The sequence below is a fragment of the Pseudomyrmex gracilis genome, unplaced genomic scaffold, assembly GCF_002006095.1.
Source record: "Pseudomyrmex gracilis isolate BER0280 unplaced genomic scaffold, ASM200609v1 scaffold_46, whole genome shotgun sequence".
In the NCBI taxonomy this organism is placed as follows: domain Eukaryota; kingdom Metazoa; phylum Arthropoda; class Insecta; order Hymenoptera; family Formicidae; genus Pseudomyrmex; species Pseudomyrmex gracilis.
Window position 1 is genome coordinate 370,481 of NW_018020630.1, and position 19,401 is coordinate 389,881.

Sequence of the window (19,401 nt, forward strand, 5' to 3'; positions counted from 1 at the left end):
TATCACGCGAATTTGTTTTCGATAAAAGTATAATCGTACGAACGAAACTTAAAGACGAGTCACTGTTTCAGTAAAAATTACGTTTATCGTAACTCAAAGTTGAATTGCATAGTTTTGAAATAAGAAAGAACATAAACTTACTAATGTTTTTTTTTGGCATGCCAAAAAAAAACTATTTGACATGAATTGTAATTGGTATCAGAGAAAAAAGAGAGAGAGAGAGAGAGAGAGTGAGAGAGAAAGATTATAACGTTAGACCAGGAATAAACAGGATATCTAAATATAATGTACTTTAAAACTTTTTTCTCATATTTCATTGTGCGAAATAATTTTGCAACGCGACATTCGAAAACATTGCACCGCGTTTTCTCTTATCGAGCGATCTGCGTATCGGCAATCGATACCTACCTACTCATCCAAGTACGGTCAAAACTTCCTAGGCCGAGTAATGCACCGGACCACCGGCATTGATGGCCACGAGCCAGCTGCATACGTTACAGCAACGAGAGGACGGCTGTTGTTGTTTTTAATTATGTTTATAATCAACGCGTGGCATGTCTATGGTAATCGGTACCCGCCTATTCGGTTCGCTCAAGCGAGATTTACAGCCCAGTTAGTCTCGTTTGCAATGACTCTCAAATCACACCCAACCGATCGGTGCATGAAGCACGAGAACGACATTTGAGAGACGAGAGCTTTGCTTAGAGTAAGACATAACGTAATCGAACGATCGCGTAACATTGTATATTTTGTAAAATTCATATTATGTACAAAAATACATATTATGCACAAAAATATTAAAAGAAAAACAAATTATACGCAACGCACAAAGTCGAATAAGTAAAGCTTTTCGTTAATATTTAGCGAAAGACTGTAATAGATACAAATTGGATGTCAGTCACTCGTAACAAAAGAAACCAATGAAATGTGTGCTCTAATGTGACTGACCTCTAGCACCTGAAGTGAGACTTGCTAAAGACTTTTGGTCATGCAAGGTCTACGTACGCGCGCTTGTATACTTAAATTCACAAAAAAAAAAAAACAGCTTGTTAATACAAGTGTGTGTGTGTGTGTGTGTGTTTGTTTGTTGATATCTGTAATTAATTTCTTTTATCTTCCCGATATACAAATGTCCATTGGCTCACTGACTACAGTACAGCGCGAGCGGCATTCTTTCGACGCCATTGAAAAAGATTTACCGAGCGTTCCGCACGACAGCGGCGAGTAGTTAGTAAAACCGTAAGAAAGGAAGTACACTATTGTCCGTAAAAGATCAATTACATCGCTAAAACTGCAGCATGCCCGTGAACACGGATCCTCGGTTATACCAATAAAACTTATTGCAGCGCTGAATTATCCGATGCAAAACGATTTGCGCAAAGTAAATACAGGAAAGTATTTCTGTGTCACTCCGATGATAAAATCGATACAATTATCTGTTGTAAGTCGCAAAGTAAATTTTTTTTTTTAAGGTTCTTACGAGAACCTAATCAGAACGTCAGGCTATAGCGTATATACCATACAAACTAGTTTGGTCTGATTGGCTAGAAGCATACCGAATGACATTCGCGTGTCACGGCTTGCTCGTCCGGACGCGTAAGCGACAACGTGTGCGAACATTAAAGCATAAAGTATCGCGGGACGGCTGTGTAAACGAGACATCGCTTTGATGCCCGTGTGACGAGGGAGAGACAGAGAGGGAAAGGGGAACCAGGATGAAAGGATGAGGGGAGGAAGGACGTGCGACAACCTACGAGCAGCGATCCTCAACCGGTGGCTACCGCATCACGCATCGAAGAAGGATCGGTCACGTTTGTGTCGGCGGACAATTTAATCACGACGCTATTGGAGGGTGGGCGTGAACCGTTTGTTTGGCCGTCTATTAGGCAATAATAACCGGGGTGCGCCTTGCCTCGAGGAGAGCCCACGAGATAATTTATTCCCAACGGAGGCGCCCTGCGGCCTTGCCACGCCCAGATACGCCACCGGCGCGCACTTGCCACCGCTTTCAACGTAGGTATATAACGTTGAGGCTCGTGCCTCAGCCGCCGTCAACGCGCAGCTTCTTTATAATGTAACATCCGCAAACAAGCACGTCATAAACACACCTCCAACGACAAATGCAAACGTTTATTTTCGCGTCTCTCGCTCAACAGCTCGTTTGCCAGCGGGATGTGCTTGCTCATTGATGGGTCCTGGTGATGATCAAACTCTCCCCGCTCTCTTTTCCCTTTTGCCGATAGTCACCACCAGCGCAGTTTGTTAACCAGAATTTGTTAAGCAGAGTTTTGCGGCAAATGCACAAGGTAACATGAGAGATTGCGAGAAGTAGATAAAAATGTTCTAAGAGAGACAAACAGATTTTAAATAAGATAAGATCGATCCAATCGATGCGCTTCGAACGCAAAATTCGAGATTCGAGGATGTGTTTCGCGCAACACGGATATATCAATACCATAAAAGAGTATCACGCGGCATGACAGATATACGACAGTTTGCAAAGAGTGCAAACAGGTAGTCTCTTTCTCGGCTTTCGTATCCGCGCTCAGCACGGCGCGGCGCGGAGGAAATCTCCCGAGGGTAGGTTTAAAACAAGGAGAGAGACGCTCGAAGAAGACGGGTGCCTCGGGAGGACTGACTCGGGCGCTTTGATTCGGCTTCGCCTGCAATGCATCCAAGGCCACCTCGAATCTGGACGCATAAACATGCCAGGATCGTGGGACGTCACTCCCCACATAATAACAATAAGAATCCGTCGGCGCGGCTCCGTCCCGCTGCGCATCACATCATGTCCTCTCGCTCCCTCGGGAAAGACAGCACCGGAGATTCCACGTGATTACAGTCGCGGGAGCGTCTTCACAAATCACTCGGTCGCTGCGGACTCCTTCGAGAGGAGTGCGCGCTCCTTCCGCTCTCCTCCTCCTCCTTCTTCTCCACCTCGACGTCCATCGACCTTCCCTCTCGCCGTCTGCCCCATCCCCTTCGTCCGATGTTCTCCCCGCGTTCCCCTTCTCGCCGCCCCACTCCCCCGCATTCACCGCGTACCCTAACGTGCCCCCTTCCCAGGGGCGCACGTATACACACACCAGAACTTGACCAGGTATTCCGTTTGCGGTAGGCTTCGATAGCCTTCCCGCATGTATTCAACTTGCTAATAAGTTACATCCGGTAGTCTCCTTTCGCGTACACCCAAACACGCGCGCGCGCACCGGGACATGTCGAAAAGCGTGGGACCCCATCTACCACCTCTCACGAATAGGCACGGTCAATGTTACAGGCGTAACTCGAGTCTAGAATTAAAATATCGCCCCATATATTGCGCGAACATTATGTGTTTTACCCTTTATCGATTTTCAATTATATAATATTATTTACACATAAGCGCCTTTAATGACTCATAAGATATTATCTGTATACATACGGAGTAATATTAGTTGTGAAACATATGAGACTCTAAGTACAACAGTGTTTGAGTTGAGCTGTTAAGAAAAATATTTATTTCGCTCGTTAAAGTTTTATATAACAGCTCGATATCAAACATAATTAATTGCGCGATTACTCCGACTATATAATTAAACTAATTACCGAGACGCTGTCCGCAATTTAAGCCATAATCGTCGAAATTCGTTAAATCCGCCCCTGCCCACCCTTCTCTCGCAATTTCTTCCCGCCAACTGTCTTCGATCTTCGGCTCCATCAGATTCTTACACTCTCGTTTCAACGGAGATAGCCCGACCAAGATAGATCCGTAACATAAATCTATATCATACGCTATAACTTCTATCTTCATCGCTCGCAACTCGATAAGCAGACCATAGTTATGCGAAACGGTAACTAAAGCTTGCACTGACTATAATATAAGACACGATCGTGAAAGCGTTACGCATCATATATGATTAATGCAATTGATTCTACGCTATACGCGGACCTTGAATTATTATCAATGGATGAGAGTCCAAAGTTGAAGGTACTTTGGACTCTCATTCATTGATAATAAATCAAGCTTTGATTTTACGAATATTTCGAAATTAAGGAAGTTTTTGTTTTCGACGATTAATTGTAAAAAAAAACAAAATAGATTTACAAAACGGATTCGTGTGAACTAAGCAGATCACACGGCACTTTATAGAAGAAAGTAACAGTTTTGTACAAAAATTCATCAAATATACCGATATATTCGATCGAATTGCTCGAAATCATTGTTTTGGCTGTACGAATTTCGAATAACGTTTACCTTAAGACGAGAGACGTGAATAAATTCCTTTTCCTTGTATATATATCTATATATCTATCTAAATAGCTCGTCAAGCTATTCCTATACACCGAAAAAATTGTATTCTTGTTTTGAGGATATCCCACTTACTTTAAGTATATTTTATACTAAAATAGGCGCCAAGAAGAGTTTCTTATTTTAAGAGGAAAATCCTCTAAATAGTAATATTGATAAGAATATATACTGATTAGAATATAAAAAAAGCCTCTATATAGAAAAACATATATATCTTACTATCGAAAAAGACTATATTCTCAAATTAAGAAGATATTCTTAAATAAAGAATATATTCTTAATTTCAGAAGAATATCATCTAAAATCTTTAAGAAGATTTTTTAAGTATAAAATCTTCAATTTACGAGAATATAATTTTTTCGGTGTATCGATTAAAGATATCTCTTTTAATCGATAGGAAAGTATATTTCTGCTCTTAGCGTTATCGTCGCGAGTGTGGTCTTTCTACATCAAATCTATTAATACGTTTAGATACTTCACGTTAGCAAAAGCGAGAGTAAATCGATACATAATAACGAGTCCTTCACTCGCTCGACGCTCACTTGATGTCCTCGTGGATCTCTCGGATATCGGTGACTTTCTTCCGTGCACCAGCGAGACCTCGCTCTCCCGTTCAGCGCGCGCACAGAGCGGCATCGGTCGCGGCGAGGCGACCAATTAAATAAATATTCGTTGACATCACGGTCGCGTCACTTCTACAAACTGTCCCTTTGACTTTGACATTCGGTCGAAAAGGAAGTATACAGTCACTCTCCCGTCTCTGCGCGACTTTCTTTTTTACCGTTTCACGAACTAACTGGGGAAATGCACGACGATCGGTTTGAAATTTCTCGTTCGCTGTTCGTTGCAAGAAACTCGCGAATATACTCGTGCGCTATATAGATTTTCCGTGCGCAGAGAGAACGTGCATACATAATCGATTATTTTCGTATTCTAATATAATTCTTAATTCTTAAAAGGTAATAAACATCACATTCACGCGTGTCGTTTATACCTTGGGCGGATGTTCGAAGTTATTAGAAGTTTTTGACAATTATATCAATAGATTTCTTCACGACTATACAAAAAGAAAATACACGTGGGTGTGCGTTCACAGATCTCCATAACGCGTTATCCCGAGGTGTCGAGGTGTTCTTTCGGCCACTTTGGCCACGGCAAGGACCGAAAGGGGATCCAGTGGGAACGGCCAAGATATATCGTCCCGCTAGCTGTTAATAAGACGAGACAATGCTCGGAGACCGTCCACGGCCGTGTGTTGGCCGTGTGTTCGGCGGAAAGCCTCCGAGTGAGCGTGTGCGTGTGCGCGAACACGGCGCTTGTGTGAGCGCGGGACCGGGATCTCTTACGACTGTGTGCTCGAGAGAAGGCACGGGCGTTCATATGTTTATTAGCTGGACCCGGCATAAATAACGCAGCTATAAGGTATAAGAACGAGAAGAAAGGGTGGTAGGAGCCGGCAGAGTGCGAGGAGGGCCCCCGGACTGGGCCCGTTCGAGGGGGCTGGTGCGACAGCACTCAGAGACAGGGGAATGCGGGGAAGGAAGATGGGAAGGAAGGGGGAGGGAAGGGGGTTGAGAAGGCTGGCAGAGAGAGCGCGCGAGAACAGGGCGGACGAGCTTCGGTCTCCGAAGATCGCCCGAGTAAATTGTCACACGCTCTCTCTGTTCTGAGGAAACCGAGAATTGGGGTGGCGGTGTGTCCGGCAGGAGATGAGGGGGAGAGGGTGGAGAAGAGGGTCTGAAAACGACAATCGGTCCGTAAGAAAGAGGTGACGGAGAAGGATCGCGGGTGGAAAGAGATCCTATCCTAAGGACTGTATATAGAGAGACCGGGGAGACGACTATGTGAACGAGAGAAGAGAAAGACAGAAGGAGAGGCGAAGTATATTCCTTTCTTATTCCTTTTTTCAGCCGCGAAGTCAAGACGGAGAGATGGCCGAGCGGCGCGGCGCGGCGGGCGGACGGACGAACGGACGGACGGGGGCGGCAGCGCGGGGTAGCGTCCGAAGAGTAAAGTGGATGGAGGGAAAGATGGACCGAGAGCCTGGACCTACCTAATTTACCTCCCAGATAATGCGGCATAATTAAAGCAAAATGTAACGTCGCTGGCAATTAAAACAAATTTATGCGGCCGAGATTTGCGATCGGCCGACCCGAGTTCTCTTTCTGCCAACCTTGAACGCGTTCTTACCTTCTCCCTTCCACATTGCACGACGAATGCATTATTATTGTTATTACGGACTGCTGAATGTCGTCGGATCGATACATTTTATCGGAGATCGCCGAAAAAATCTTAAAGCGAACTTGACTTCTGCAACTGGAATTTAGTATAAGAAAATCCGATATTTTACTTCAAAAGTATAAAACGCGAAAACAACCACAATACACGCGCAATGCTATCCTGAAATTTAAAAAAAAAAAAATACACATAAAAAGTTTTGGAAAGTTAAAATTCAATTGCTTAAAAAAAAGAGCAAATAAAATTTTGCAACAGCTTTTATGTCTGTTGAATCGTTCATAACGAAGTCCAATTGAGTTTCTTGTATCCTCGAAAAATATTGTATCGCACGATCTGGGTTTTTTATTATCAACCGCTCTCATCTCACTAGTCTACGTAATTTAAATGAATACGACTTTTCCACACCGAGAGAAACGTGCAAGCTATCCCTTTTTTGTTTCTCCTCTCGATCGGTTCACGATACCAATGGCCGATCGAGAGAGAGAGAGAGAGAGAGAGAGAGAGAGAGAGAGAGAGAGAGAGAGAAAGGGAGCCGCGCTTATAATATATAAATCTTGATCCTTTTTTAATATCATTTCAAACAGACCCTAACAATATCAGTTACCCCCACTGTCGTCTTATTAGCCAGAACGGTGGAGAAGAAAAAAGGCAGATTATATAAACGCGAAATTCATGCGCGACATGCCTTGAGCGGTAAACGCGCGCGGACGTTGAAAAAAGAGGAAGGACGAAAGAAGGGCCGAGAGACGCGCCTCGACTGGATATATCTGTAGATAAATTGACGTCAAATCGGATTTTATTGCGAGGGAGAAGGACGCGGGAGGGAGGAAAGAGAGACACGGGGAGAACTGGGAATATCCTGGACACGGAGGCGAAGAAAGGTGATAGAAAACAGGTCCGGTCTCGCCTAAAGCGAGGCACAACTATTTCGTGTTTTTCTTCGGAGATCCGACGCGCCGCTATCGCTACGCCATCTGCCTGACAAACCCGCGCCATCCTCATGAATACGTCATATCTATTCTTTTGCCACCGGAGCACCAAACACATAAACCCCGGGACCATTCGACTCCCGTCGTTCTTCTATCTTCCGTTTATTTTCTACCGATGCGAATTCTCTTCGATCGAATATTTCGAGAAGATGGTTTGAGACTCGACGCGCCTGAGTCCACGTATAAACCTTCCGCGACATTTAAATTGTCGGAGTTAGTTTTGGATTTGGTTTGGAAAACTTTTGATTTTCTTTCGTACATGTACACGCTTTATTGACTGCGATTCGAAATGTGTGTATGCGTATATGTATGATTGCTACTGCTCTTTATCTTCTTAATGTAAAAGAACTGATCATATAATACTAATATCTATAAATATTTAAGTGACGATACTATATTAACGCGATGTGATGTTACTACGTACGCGAAGAGGAAAGCGCGTACATCAATCGCGCGGATTAAAATGGTTCGGCAATTTTATTGCCACGAGAAATCGGCAAAATCGCTTAATTTTCATTGGAATTAAGAGAACGGAAATCTTACGCTTTCTGTGGTGATGTGATCCACCAGCGGGCAGCATGCCCGTAGACTGAACAAATCTAAATGAACATGCCGAATGATAAAGGAACGATCCGCGAACACACGCAGGTTTTTATACCGGTTGCGTCTTCGCAACCTAATTGAACGCAGCGCAATCTAAACGGCGTCAATTTGCTGACTCCCCTTGCACTCTGAATGGCTTCAACATCCCCACGTACAGACAGAGAAAGAAAGAGAGAGAAAGAGAAGGAAAGACAGAAAAAGACAGAGATAAAGAGAGAAAGAGAGAGAGAGAGAGAGAAAGATTACCACCTGCTGCGGCAGATTTTCTGCGGTCTTTTAATGCCACGATCATCGGGATTTGGCTCGGATGTACTAAACGCAAATCTATCGTGCTGCAGGTGTCGGAAAGCATACTTAAGACAGATATATACAATTGTTCGTGGAATTTAAAAGCGCACGTGATAACACACACAACAAGATACTTCTCTATTACACAAGAACCAATCTCTCATCGTTTATTCGAATTTTTATTAGAGCTAAAATTATTTCGTACGCGCTAACTCACTTGAATAAAATTTGAGAGTAATCAGGCAATTTTGTTATTAAAAAGAGATATCGAAAACTTGAAAAAAAAATATCATAAACAACTCTCCTTAATTCAGCAGAAGCGTTTCCGACACAGTTAAATATGCAATTCAACGAATGATTTATAAACTACTCGGAAGTTTATATAGCTGTGACGAATAGGAAGTGTTAGGTATTCTATCCTCCAGTTAATTAAAAATTCATTATTAAAATCTATTATGTCCACGGAGTGTCAAGCAGCGAATGCTGAACAGACAGGGTATAGATGTTTATGAGAACGCACAAGTATTGGTGATCCCCGTGTTTTGTGAAAGATGCACAGGACGGGTATATCCACTAATCCTAGGAGAAAAAATGCACCGCAGGTGTCAGTCCCGGCGCCGGCGCTTGTCCACGACGAGCCGACTACTTTTCTTTACGTATCCACGCGCACATTATAGCCCTCAAGATCTTCACGCGAAAATTATGAGCCGGTAAAAACAATAAATCTGTTCGGACCGAAAAAAAAAAAAAAAAAAACACACTTTTGTTTTAATGATTCCCAAGAGAGACACTTGTCGTGGTTGCACGACAATAGAACGTGACAAACAAAAAAAAAAAAAAACACACTTGAGTTACGAAAATAAAAAAAAAACAAAAATTTCACACTTACTACTCGAAATGTTAACTGTATGGCAACACACCCCATATACAGTCCTTGATCCTTTCGCCTTATCCCAATCTAGCACCCTACGACCTCACCACTTTTGTACCTCGCCGCTTTACCGCAGCTTTTATACTATAGTCTTTCCGTCCGAAATGCTCCACGACGACCCACCTGTTTTCTTACGTTTATGTACATATGACAAGATATGACACAGCATGCTAATCCAAACAATTGTGCGTAGCAATTTTTGTACAATATTTTGAGTAAATCATATAATACTACAGTTTCTGTATGTATTAATAATAAAACTGGATAATTTTAATTGTATCTATTATAAATTAATTAGTCTAGGATCGTCTAAATAAGTGTTGACTCTATGGATTTGCATTTCTATTCAATAATAATGACAATTATCATAATAATAAAAATAAAAATAAAAACAAAATAATAATAATAATAATAATAATAATAATAATAATAATAATAATAATAATAATAATAATATACAAGCAGAATATTTCTTTCGTTCAAAAACCAAGTAATATTCTAAGTATTTAATTAAGCATCTTTTTTCGTTCAACACACTTAATTAGTAATAACAGTAATTAAATATAAATGTTCGTTTGTGAGACTATAAAAAAAAATAAAAAAAAAAAAAACAAAAAAAACTGACAGGACAATGCAGACGCCGTTGCACAAATGTCAACGCACTCGTTACGGCGACAATCTCTCCCTGAGTTTTGTTCGTCGTCTCACGTATACAATCACCAGAACAGTCGGATCGAGCGCAGCGTGGAACGAGAAAATAATTGGGCAGCATAAAACACGATATCGTCGGCACATCGGCGCGGCGGAGCAGCGCGCGAGGCGCGGGGTGGCGTGGTACGGCGCGATGGTGGTGGCGAGAATGCGCCGGAGCGCTGTTGGAAGCGCGTTAGAATATTCACGTTGAAACGCGGCATATAAAATCATAGAGACACGAGTGGCTCGCTATAATAATGCATAAGGAGGCGGGCACTCCTCCGGGACAAGCCACGCCTCGCGCTCTCGCGCCACCCGGTGGGGATATCGAGCATCCGCCGGAAGGGGAATAAGATAGAGAGAAAGACGGATCGTGCAGGTAGGAGGACGAGAAACGGAACGATATGCGAGGGGAAGCAATACGGAGGAGCGAGGTCGCGAAAAGATTCCTCTCGCGCCCCCTTACGAGGGGCTCATTCGATCACGCTTCGAGAAGCACGGGCCGTGCGTGAGCAGCCTTATGACTGGCGTCCGTTTCGTTTGTCATAGGGTAGGGTAAGCGAGAGGGCGTAAGGATAAAAATCCAGTTAAAAAAAAAAACAAAACGCGTGAAAAACCTGTCTTACCTTTTTTTTATTCATAGCGGTTAAGCTGTCCAAAGTGAGCCCTTACGTCTCGGACAGCTCGTGCGAGGTTGGCGGCCAAGAGATACCGGGGTCCATCTTTTTCTCTCCCTCCCTTTCTCTTTCTTTCGAAAGAATGCACGCGGACGAATAATCGCGCAAAATTACATGCGTGCAACGTGCCTGGTGTGTAATACGCGTGGAAGTCGACTTGGCTTGTGTACAAGGGTGAATCTCTGTATCCGTCGCGCGGTGGCGACGCATGGAGAAGGGGGCGCATCGCAAAGGAGGTTGCGCGCCCGCCGCCTCGCTCATGTAGTGGGGCAAGAGCGCGAGGGGGAAGGTGGGCGCAGGACGACGGAGAGGGGCGGCGGCGGTTGCGAAGCGCGGCCGAAGTGGGGGGACTAAAGCGCGCGCAAGGCAGTATCTCATGTACCCCTACCCGCAACGCGTCTCGCGACGGCGGAGAGGGGTGCCTGGACGTCAGGCCCAGAGCTGGTCCGTCCGTCGTCCGGCCGACTCCGAAGCACCTAGAGCAGCGGATTTCGCGCGAGATATAGACCCATAAACACGCACGCGTACACATACGCACCCGCGCACGACACGTAACGCGTATACAGACACATACACACAAACACACACACAACATACATACATACAAACGTCACGCGCGCGCGCATACACATACGTGGCCGTCACACTGAGAAACACGCCAGCCGGTCACTGCACACGTGTGTCGTACATGAGCAAACAGTGCGTTTAGGACACGTACCGCGCGCGCGTACACGTTGCCACCGTTCCCGTAGATGTGTTGATCCGTAGACTTTACGCGTCACGCGTCACGACCGTACGCACGTATCCACCTACTCTGTCCCTGCGTCGCGACATCGAATAGCCGCGGAATGTCGCCGGTTTCTCGCTGCTGTACGTTCGCGGCACGCGTCGAATGAATTGCGTCAGGTAGTAATCAAAGAATCGCGGTTAATCGCGATTGTGTATGTGTGGTGAATCGCGCTTACGATCCATACGCCGGAGGAGGTCATCCAACGGAACGAGCGGCGTCAGTAACGAAAACAACTTGTTTGGGAATCCACGGACGTCTTTCGGAGCAGGGAGAGAAAGGAGGAGAGAGTGTGTTGTGCGTGAATGCATGGACCACGTGCGAACCGTTTAGGACAAGCGGAGCCACGAATCAGTGAGAAAACAGTTAACTATCGAGTGCGCGGAACGACGGATCTCTTTTTGTGACATCGCGCGGTAAGAAATCGCGCGAGTGTGAAAAACTATGTTAGTGAAATTCGTACGCGAACTTTATTGGCCTCTATGGATTATTGGCTAAGTAGTTGATGCGCTCACCGGCCGGTGGCGAGAATAACTCTCTTTTGGCGACGATCCATGCATAGGACGCTTCGGGAAGTGCATTCGCGATTTGCTAAGTAGTGCCGATAGTAGTGAGTTCAAGCAGCGATCGTGTGTTGTGATTTCGATTGTTGCTGCACCGGAACACTGTGTGAGAAAGAGAGAGAAAGAGAGAGAGAGAGAGAAAAAAGAGAGAGAGAGAGAAAGAGAGAGAGAGAGACATGAGGTGCGCATCTTTGACGTTACAGCGACGTCGTCTACCGCCGTTGTCCCGTCGACGACGTCTAGACTGACCGGACATCCCGCAGGAGAGGAAAACAATATCCGCACTGACAGCAAACGCCAGTCGATTCCACTGTCAAACGGCGGCGGACAACTGCTTCTTCGTCGGAGTAACGAAGAGAGCGAACTGATTCATCTGAGTCGGAGGGATGTCACGGAGAAAGCAAGCTCGACCAAGCCGTGCCCATCTTGAGGACGATCTTGTCCAGAGGCCTCTCCTGACCAATCCGACTGGAACTATCGCAAGCGAGATCCGTAAGTGATTCTTTGGATTTAGCATGGATAAGAAAAAAAAAAAAAGAGCCTCTCTCTCCTCGACCGAAGGATTTCCGTGTGAGTGTTTCCGTCGAATTGAAATAATTTTCTCATTGAAGATTAGATATATCGTAAGCGCGCAGTGTGTAAAGTCTGCTCTAAAACGCACAATGCACAATTTAATTAACGAACAAGTTCGAAACGATTTTTGTATCTTGTCAGAATCCATTATGTTTGAAATTTACGCGAAGTTTTACGACGTTTTGTAAAAAAAAAACGTTTCATTGTGTGAAACATGTCATTATTTTTATCTCAAGCTATATATTATTTTAAAACTTCAAAAATATCACGAATTCTTGACGTTTACTTCTGAAAGAGACTAGGACGCATTACAGTACGATGATATGATCTGTTTTTCTTAGTGATTTTATCAAGCGCAAACCACTATATAAAAGACAAATAAAAAAGAATAATAATAATAATAATAAACACAATGAGAGATGTGTAACGATGAATTTTTATTTTTTTTTTTTGTTTCCGCTGTAGTCGAGGTCACATGTGCGTCGAATCGTGTTTAAAGTACAAGCATCTTTTTCACAGTGTTTGTTTTTTTCATAAATTCGTTAAATACACGACACCCGGAGCGCAAATTAAATTGAGAGAAACGAAGTTACACAATTGCTCAGTTCGCGTATCACATCGCATTTTACTTCGCGTTAGTTCGGAGTAAACGATAAACGGCGATAAGAAAATTGTAATCCGGAGGTGCAGTAACGGTTTTACGATATTGACGCGATGCGAGATGGCTGAAACTAGTTCGATATACGGTGAGAAAACCGGAGCGACAATTGCCGCGACTGATGTCAGCGCGACCGTTTTAAAGAGCGCGATTACCGGCGAGCAGCGTCGTCGTCGTAAGCGCATGGGTACGTGCTACACAACGCGTATGCGTACCAGAGTAAAATTGCGCAAATTACCAGTGTCGAGACGCGATATGAAACGTCTAGTGTGATTAAATGACAATACGTCTTCGCAATGCGGTCGCTCCGCCAAATGCGCTGGAAACCTCGATTCCCGAGAGCACTTTCCGTCGGACTGAACGCGCGCGCGTTCGGTTTCTCACGCATCCGCCTCGATAAAACGTACCTGTCTCGACGTAACATCAAAGCGGCCTTAAAAAAAACGGCCAACAAAGTTTTCGTCTCAGTGTTGACCGTAAGATTTTCGCCGCATTTCGATTATGCGCGCGCGCGCGCGCACGCACACACATACACACACGTACAAAAACAAAAATTGCATCTTTATACGTAAAATTCATTCACTGTCAGATGTTCTTTCGTGTGCATCAGGCGACTCGTAGTCGTGCGCAACTTGGTTTTTCTAAATATTCATTCATTTGTTTCTCAAGTACTCATTCATATGCGTTACAACTGCTGATAAAAATAAAACTGCTGATAAAATTATATCTTTTATTGATTAATTTAATATTTTTTGTTTTAAACTTAATTTGCATAGCCGTCGAACACTTAAAAATGTGATATAATTGAACTACTGTGAACCGCTCACGACGCGCGAACTTTTCAAACTAGCGCACGTGAATTTTGGGACTGTATAAGTGCTTGTGTGTTCGCAGTTGTTGCAATTTTATTTGTGAGAAAAAAAACGTTAAACTGATCGAGCATGTAATGATTGTAATAACGCTGCTTCGCGTTTCTGTCGCATTCACGACGATTCTTCGCATCGAAGTCCAATTTTTTGGACTGTTCTAAATAATATCGAATATAAAGTTTGTATAGCGCGCAATATAAATTGCATTTTTTTTATATATATAAATTTATATTTATTTATATATATCGAATTAGAAGACAATTTAATTCATGTATCGTGTGTATTTTCGTGAAAAAGATTTTACACGTGAATTATGTGAAGTGCACGAAATGCGAGAAGAGAATTTCACAGACGCGCGATAATGTCTATCTAAAAACATAAACTTCACCGAGAACATTTACATTTCTTCTATTAAACATAACCAGAACTTGTCGTCCGATCGCGAGGGATAAGAACTCGTCGCTATAAACTACTCGGTTTTACTGAATCCACGTACTTGACGTTCGCGTATCCATTTGGTACGTGTACCATTCGCGAAGATTCACGTTTTAACAGAAAACATTTAATGCTAGACACACGGCTTGTCGATAAAAAAAAAAAAAAAAAAAAAAAAAAAACGGATTTTTTTGTATAGAAGAGAGTTCATGGAAAATATTTTTCAGAACGCGCGGGAGAACAGTTTTTCTTTTTTTCGTACGTAGGGCGGGAAAAATTATAACGGCGAACGCCGCGACTAATGCAACTTCAACATAGACGTCGTACGCGAATGCTCTTAATTTGTCGAACTTTTTCAATTGCAAGTTTCTGCAGTTTCCTCCGCGCCGTTGTGTGTTTCTCAACTTCGAATAGTTGAAACATCTCGAAAACAACATAAAAGCGCGTTTCATTCCTAGCGCGTGTACGTGACAGGCCCCGCGGTTTCTTGCTGAGTCAGAAGCAAAATCGAAAATGTCTGCGGATGCCGCGACAACAATAGATCGGACCGCAGTCCGTCTATATAATTCGATAATTAGAAGTTTTCATCCGATACCCTTCATTTGACGTAGCGTGACTTGTTCGAATAGCTCAGTCATAATTTTTCTCATATCGCGCGCGTTTGTGCTTACGTCTACCCTAGCTAGAAATATAACACAGATTTCCTCACAATAAAAGAGATGTAGCGTGTGTAATTTTTTATTACAAATTTTATCTTACTGTAAACAACGTGGCAGGACGTTCTTTTGATAACGAGAATTTTGTTATCTTTTTTTTTCTTTAGCATTCAAAATTGACGTGTCATATGTTGTAATTTTTATAGTGACAAATTGAGCTGTTGACATGACATAACATGACATAACATTAGGAATAAAAACATCGATAATGTCGGTGCGCGTTAAGTGAACCGCGGACAACTGAGCTGTGCGATAATAATGATGCTAAAAAAAATTATGTATCACCTTATCAAATGCAATGGCTGCTAAAAGTTTCCTTCATTGCATAATATACGTACAAAGATAAAATCTTGATTACGAATATAGATTAAATCTAGTAGAGCATACTTTGTAATTTTATTAAACAGTAGCTGTCACAGATATTTTGTGAAAAATTCTGATATATATTTGTAAAGCAACCTTAAAGTAAAACGTATATATTTTTTTGTTTTATAATAAAATAAGTCGTATTATAGTTAGATTTTGGCATTGATATATATCAAATAGAACGTTTATTTCGTTTTTTTCTTTCGTGTATTCACAAGTGTTTCTTTTGCAATTTATATTTTTATCTCATCGTGTACAAACATAAGTAACGATGCGTTTTGTTTGCATTTAATATCTGTCATATTTTATGGCATACAAATAAGTATATTATTTATAAATGTGTACATGTTAAAATGAGTTTATCGTGGTTGCAGAGAGGATTTGTGATCAAAGTTCAGAAATTATTATTGTTTCTTACAACAGGTCTATCCGCTCAAAAAAAGACAACCATGAGCTATATGAGCTGATAAATCATAAAGTATGAAACGCAGTATTCACAAATCAATTTGCATTTCTTTCCCTGTTATCTTAATGTTATACATACTACGAAAATGTGAGCGAGAGTCACCGGATCAAAGGATACCATTGTATATAACGAGGATAAAGCGATTAATGTGTATCGAAACAAAAAGTTAATACTAAATTATAAAAACAAAAAATTACAACAACAAGATAATATTTTACATAATGAAACAATTTTATAATATTTATTTATATTTGTGTTTTATGTTTAGATGTAAAAATATGCGCATACAAATACAAAAAACAGATAAACATAAAATAATTCAAAAAATTAATTTATATAATTTTTGCAAAATAAAGAAAACTTTTTTCAGTTTTTTTATTTTAATACTAAAAATATTGAAATACTTATGCTATACTTATCTGTGTACATACACACAAAACTTTTCTTGTGTGAAATACAACAATTATATTTGAATATAATTTTTAATTAAAATACTAATTAAAAAAGATTTTCTATAACTTGTGCGAAATTGAATTTGTAAAGAAATTGAATTATTGGAAATAAGATATTATCTCGAAAAAGAGACGATATTTGGTCATATAAATTACGATCCCTCGAGAATTGGACGAACCTTTAAAGGATATTGAAGCAGTCGAAAAGAGAGATATAACTTCACATTATCGACCGCAGATGTTCAAAAACCGATGAATGAATCATCGATGATGAATATTACGTTTATTACGTGCGTGTCATTTTCTTGCACGGAAAATGCTCCAATGCGGCAATATGTCTTTTTGTGAAATCGTGAAGAGCGGAGAGTTTTGAAAGGCGTTTCTCTTGAAGTTGTCAGTGAACAGTGGAATATGCTGACGTGAAGGAGATCGTTGACAGACGAATAGAGAAGTCTCGTCGTGTGTGTCCGTTGTGAGGACGACGGACGGGAAGTTGTCTGCCGCTTCGGACGGCAGCTAATGTGTGACAAGTAGCTAAGAACCGTCTAACCGTCTGACTTGCACCGACTGCATATTAATAGATCCTAATATGCGCAGTCGCGCGCGCGTTGCTCTTAAGCCCGGCGTCATTATGTCAGCCGTTTGTCCGTCGAAAACTATAAAAGCCCGTCCGTGCGCGCGTTCGGAACGATTCTATTCCGACAACAATTTGATGCGCGCGAAATATTTCTTGTCCAGAACATCAATGAGGTACTAAGTACAAACGGTTTCTGCAATTCTCTGTCGTAATGGAGGAGACAACGTGCGGATTTATTAGTTCCCGAGAGGTAGACGCTACTTGTAATCTATCACAAAGCTAAAATGAAAATATATCCCCGCTGAAGTCCCCGCGTCTTCTTCCGTCTCGTACGCATAAATGTCCGAAGATATCTTTCGTATAGATTTGACAAATTGTGCCCCACTGCTTGCCAAGAGCGTTCCGTTTGTCGATTCGTTATTTCAAATGATGCAAAAAACAAACTATCGGCGGTCAGCATGGACTCTTACATCATCGCACTGTTTTTAATTGTGACGATGAATTATTAAGCGTAAAAAAAAAAAAACAGTTGGTTTACAATAATAACATTTGTGATTATTTATTGTCGCGCTGTGTATATCATTATTATGTATGTAACGTCATGCGTTTCAATGAAGACGTGTATACATTATCATGATACATTATCATATACACTTATGGCGATGGATATAGATATGTAAAATGTGTAAAATCATGCGCATCGTCGAAAACATCTTTTGCATTTTCATTAATACGAAAACGATTCTCGGACTGATCATAATGCATGTGAGTTATTGTCAGTGAGTATTGTTACGAAATATTGCGAATTACGTGATATTTAAGAGAAAAAGAAAGAATAAGAGAGAGAAAGAGAGAGAGAGAGAGAGAAAGAGAGAGAGAGAGAGAGAAACAAGAAAAACAACCACATCATTAAAAATAGCACCATTAAAATGTGCACAAAATAATATAAAAACATCATCAAAAGTAAATTTAATGAGAATATAATATCACGATACACCCACGTATAACATGCAGTGCGTTCTGAAGAATACAAATAAGAAAAAAATGTGTTTGGTACGTTATCGCTTTGACCGTTTATCACGTATGAATATTTAGACATGAATATCTACGATGTTACACAATGTATCAGTACAAAGAGATAAATTTTTATCAAACTTTTAACAGTTTTGCTTATTATTAATCGCTCATTTTTTATTAACTTGTCCTCAAACTGATAACTCGTACGAATAAATTATAACATATTCGTCGAAATCTCTCACGTATCTCTCACACAAATTGCTTACTTGTTCGATACGAATGATTTTAAGATTCAAATGTATAAATTTGAAAATATACATGTACCTCGTACATTATCGCTTGCATACAGTACGGTTCTCATAAATATTTTTCTACGCTATTGAGAACAACATTTTTCTGTGTACACGTTTCCGCCGCGGTCGGTAATTATCTATATCTGTTGATTAGCATAGAAAAATAAAACAATAATTTTAAATGAAGCTTTTCGAAACGCCAACGGAAAACAAAAATAGTAGTAATTACAATTTACAATCATATATTTGCTTGCGCGGACAATCGGCGTACAATACGAGCTTTCGCGTCAATTTAATGAGTAATATCGTTATAAATCCTTCGAAGAAAGACACAGTCGTGAAAAGCTCGTGAAAAGTTTCATTGTTTTATAAGGTACGGGAGAATAAGAGAGCGAGAGAGAAAGAATCTGGAAAAAAAGTATAGTTGCTGACTTACCGGTTTCTTGCCCTTTGTCGTGCGTGAATATTTTTGGTCGACATCGCGTGGATACGGGGAAACGCGTGGGTGTCTCTCTGCGACTGTCTCGTATGCCAACCCCAATCTATTAGACATCTTAGTGTACGTGCACGTTTTTCTCACGCACATATGATACCACATATGCACGCGTGTGCATTCGGGCCGAGCCTCTTTTTGCTTTCTTCGCTCCCCACCCTCCCTGTCCTTCTTTTGCCGCCGACAATCGGTAAAAAAAAAACAAAAAAAACAAAAAAAAAAAAGGACGATTGCGCTCGCAAGAGACAATGCCGATGTTCGTTCTCTCCGCAGAATTTCGAGAAGCGAATGACCGGGGTGTACTTGAAAAATTGATCGCGAGTTGGCCCGGCACTGGCCGTTCGAAATATCTTCTCATTCGCGAACGAAGCGAGAAAGTGACGATGGTCGAGAAGCGTAAAAAAACAAAAAAAAAAAAAACGGGAGGGA

The 19,401-nt window shown here is 41.7% G+C and overlaps 1 protein-coding gene and 1 long non-coding RNA gene across 5 annotated transcripts in view; one reads left to right on the forward strand and one right to left on the reverse strand.

Moving 5' to 3' along the window:
- LOC109853328 overlaps positions 1 to 10,847 on the reverse strand; it is a 162,147-nt gene extending 151,300 nt beyond the window's left edge. The window contains exon 1 of the long non-coding RNA XR_002250102.1: positions 10,657 to 10,847. This is a non-coding gene — a long non-coding RNA (uncharacterized LOC109853328). The remainder of the gene's footprint in view (positions 1 to 10,656) is intronic.
- Positions 10,848 to 11,178: 331 nt separating this feature from the next.
- Positions 11,179 to 19,401, forward strand: part of LOC109853329 (homeotic protein spalt-major-like) — a 55,575-nt gene continuing 47,352 nt past the window's right edge. For all 4 annotated transcript variants that reach the window (XM_020425312.1, XM_020425313.1, XM_020425315.1 and 1 more), the window contains exon 1: positions 11,179 to 12,549. In XM_020425312.1, the coding sequence (XP_020280901.1) occupies positions 12,444 to 12,549 (106 nt within the window). In that variant the 5' untranslated portion in view covers positions 11,179 to 12,443. The remainder of the gene's footprint in view (positions 12,550 to 19,401) is intronic.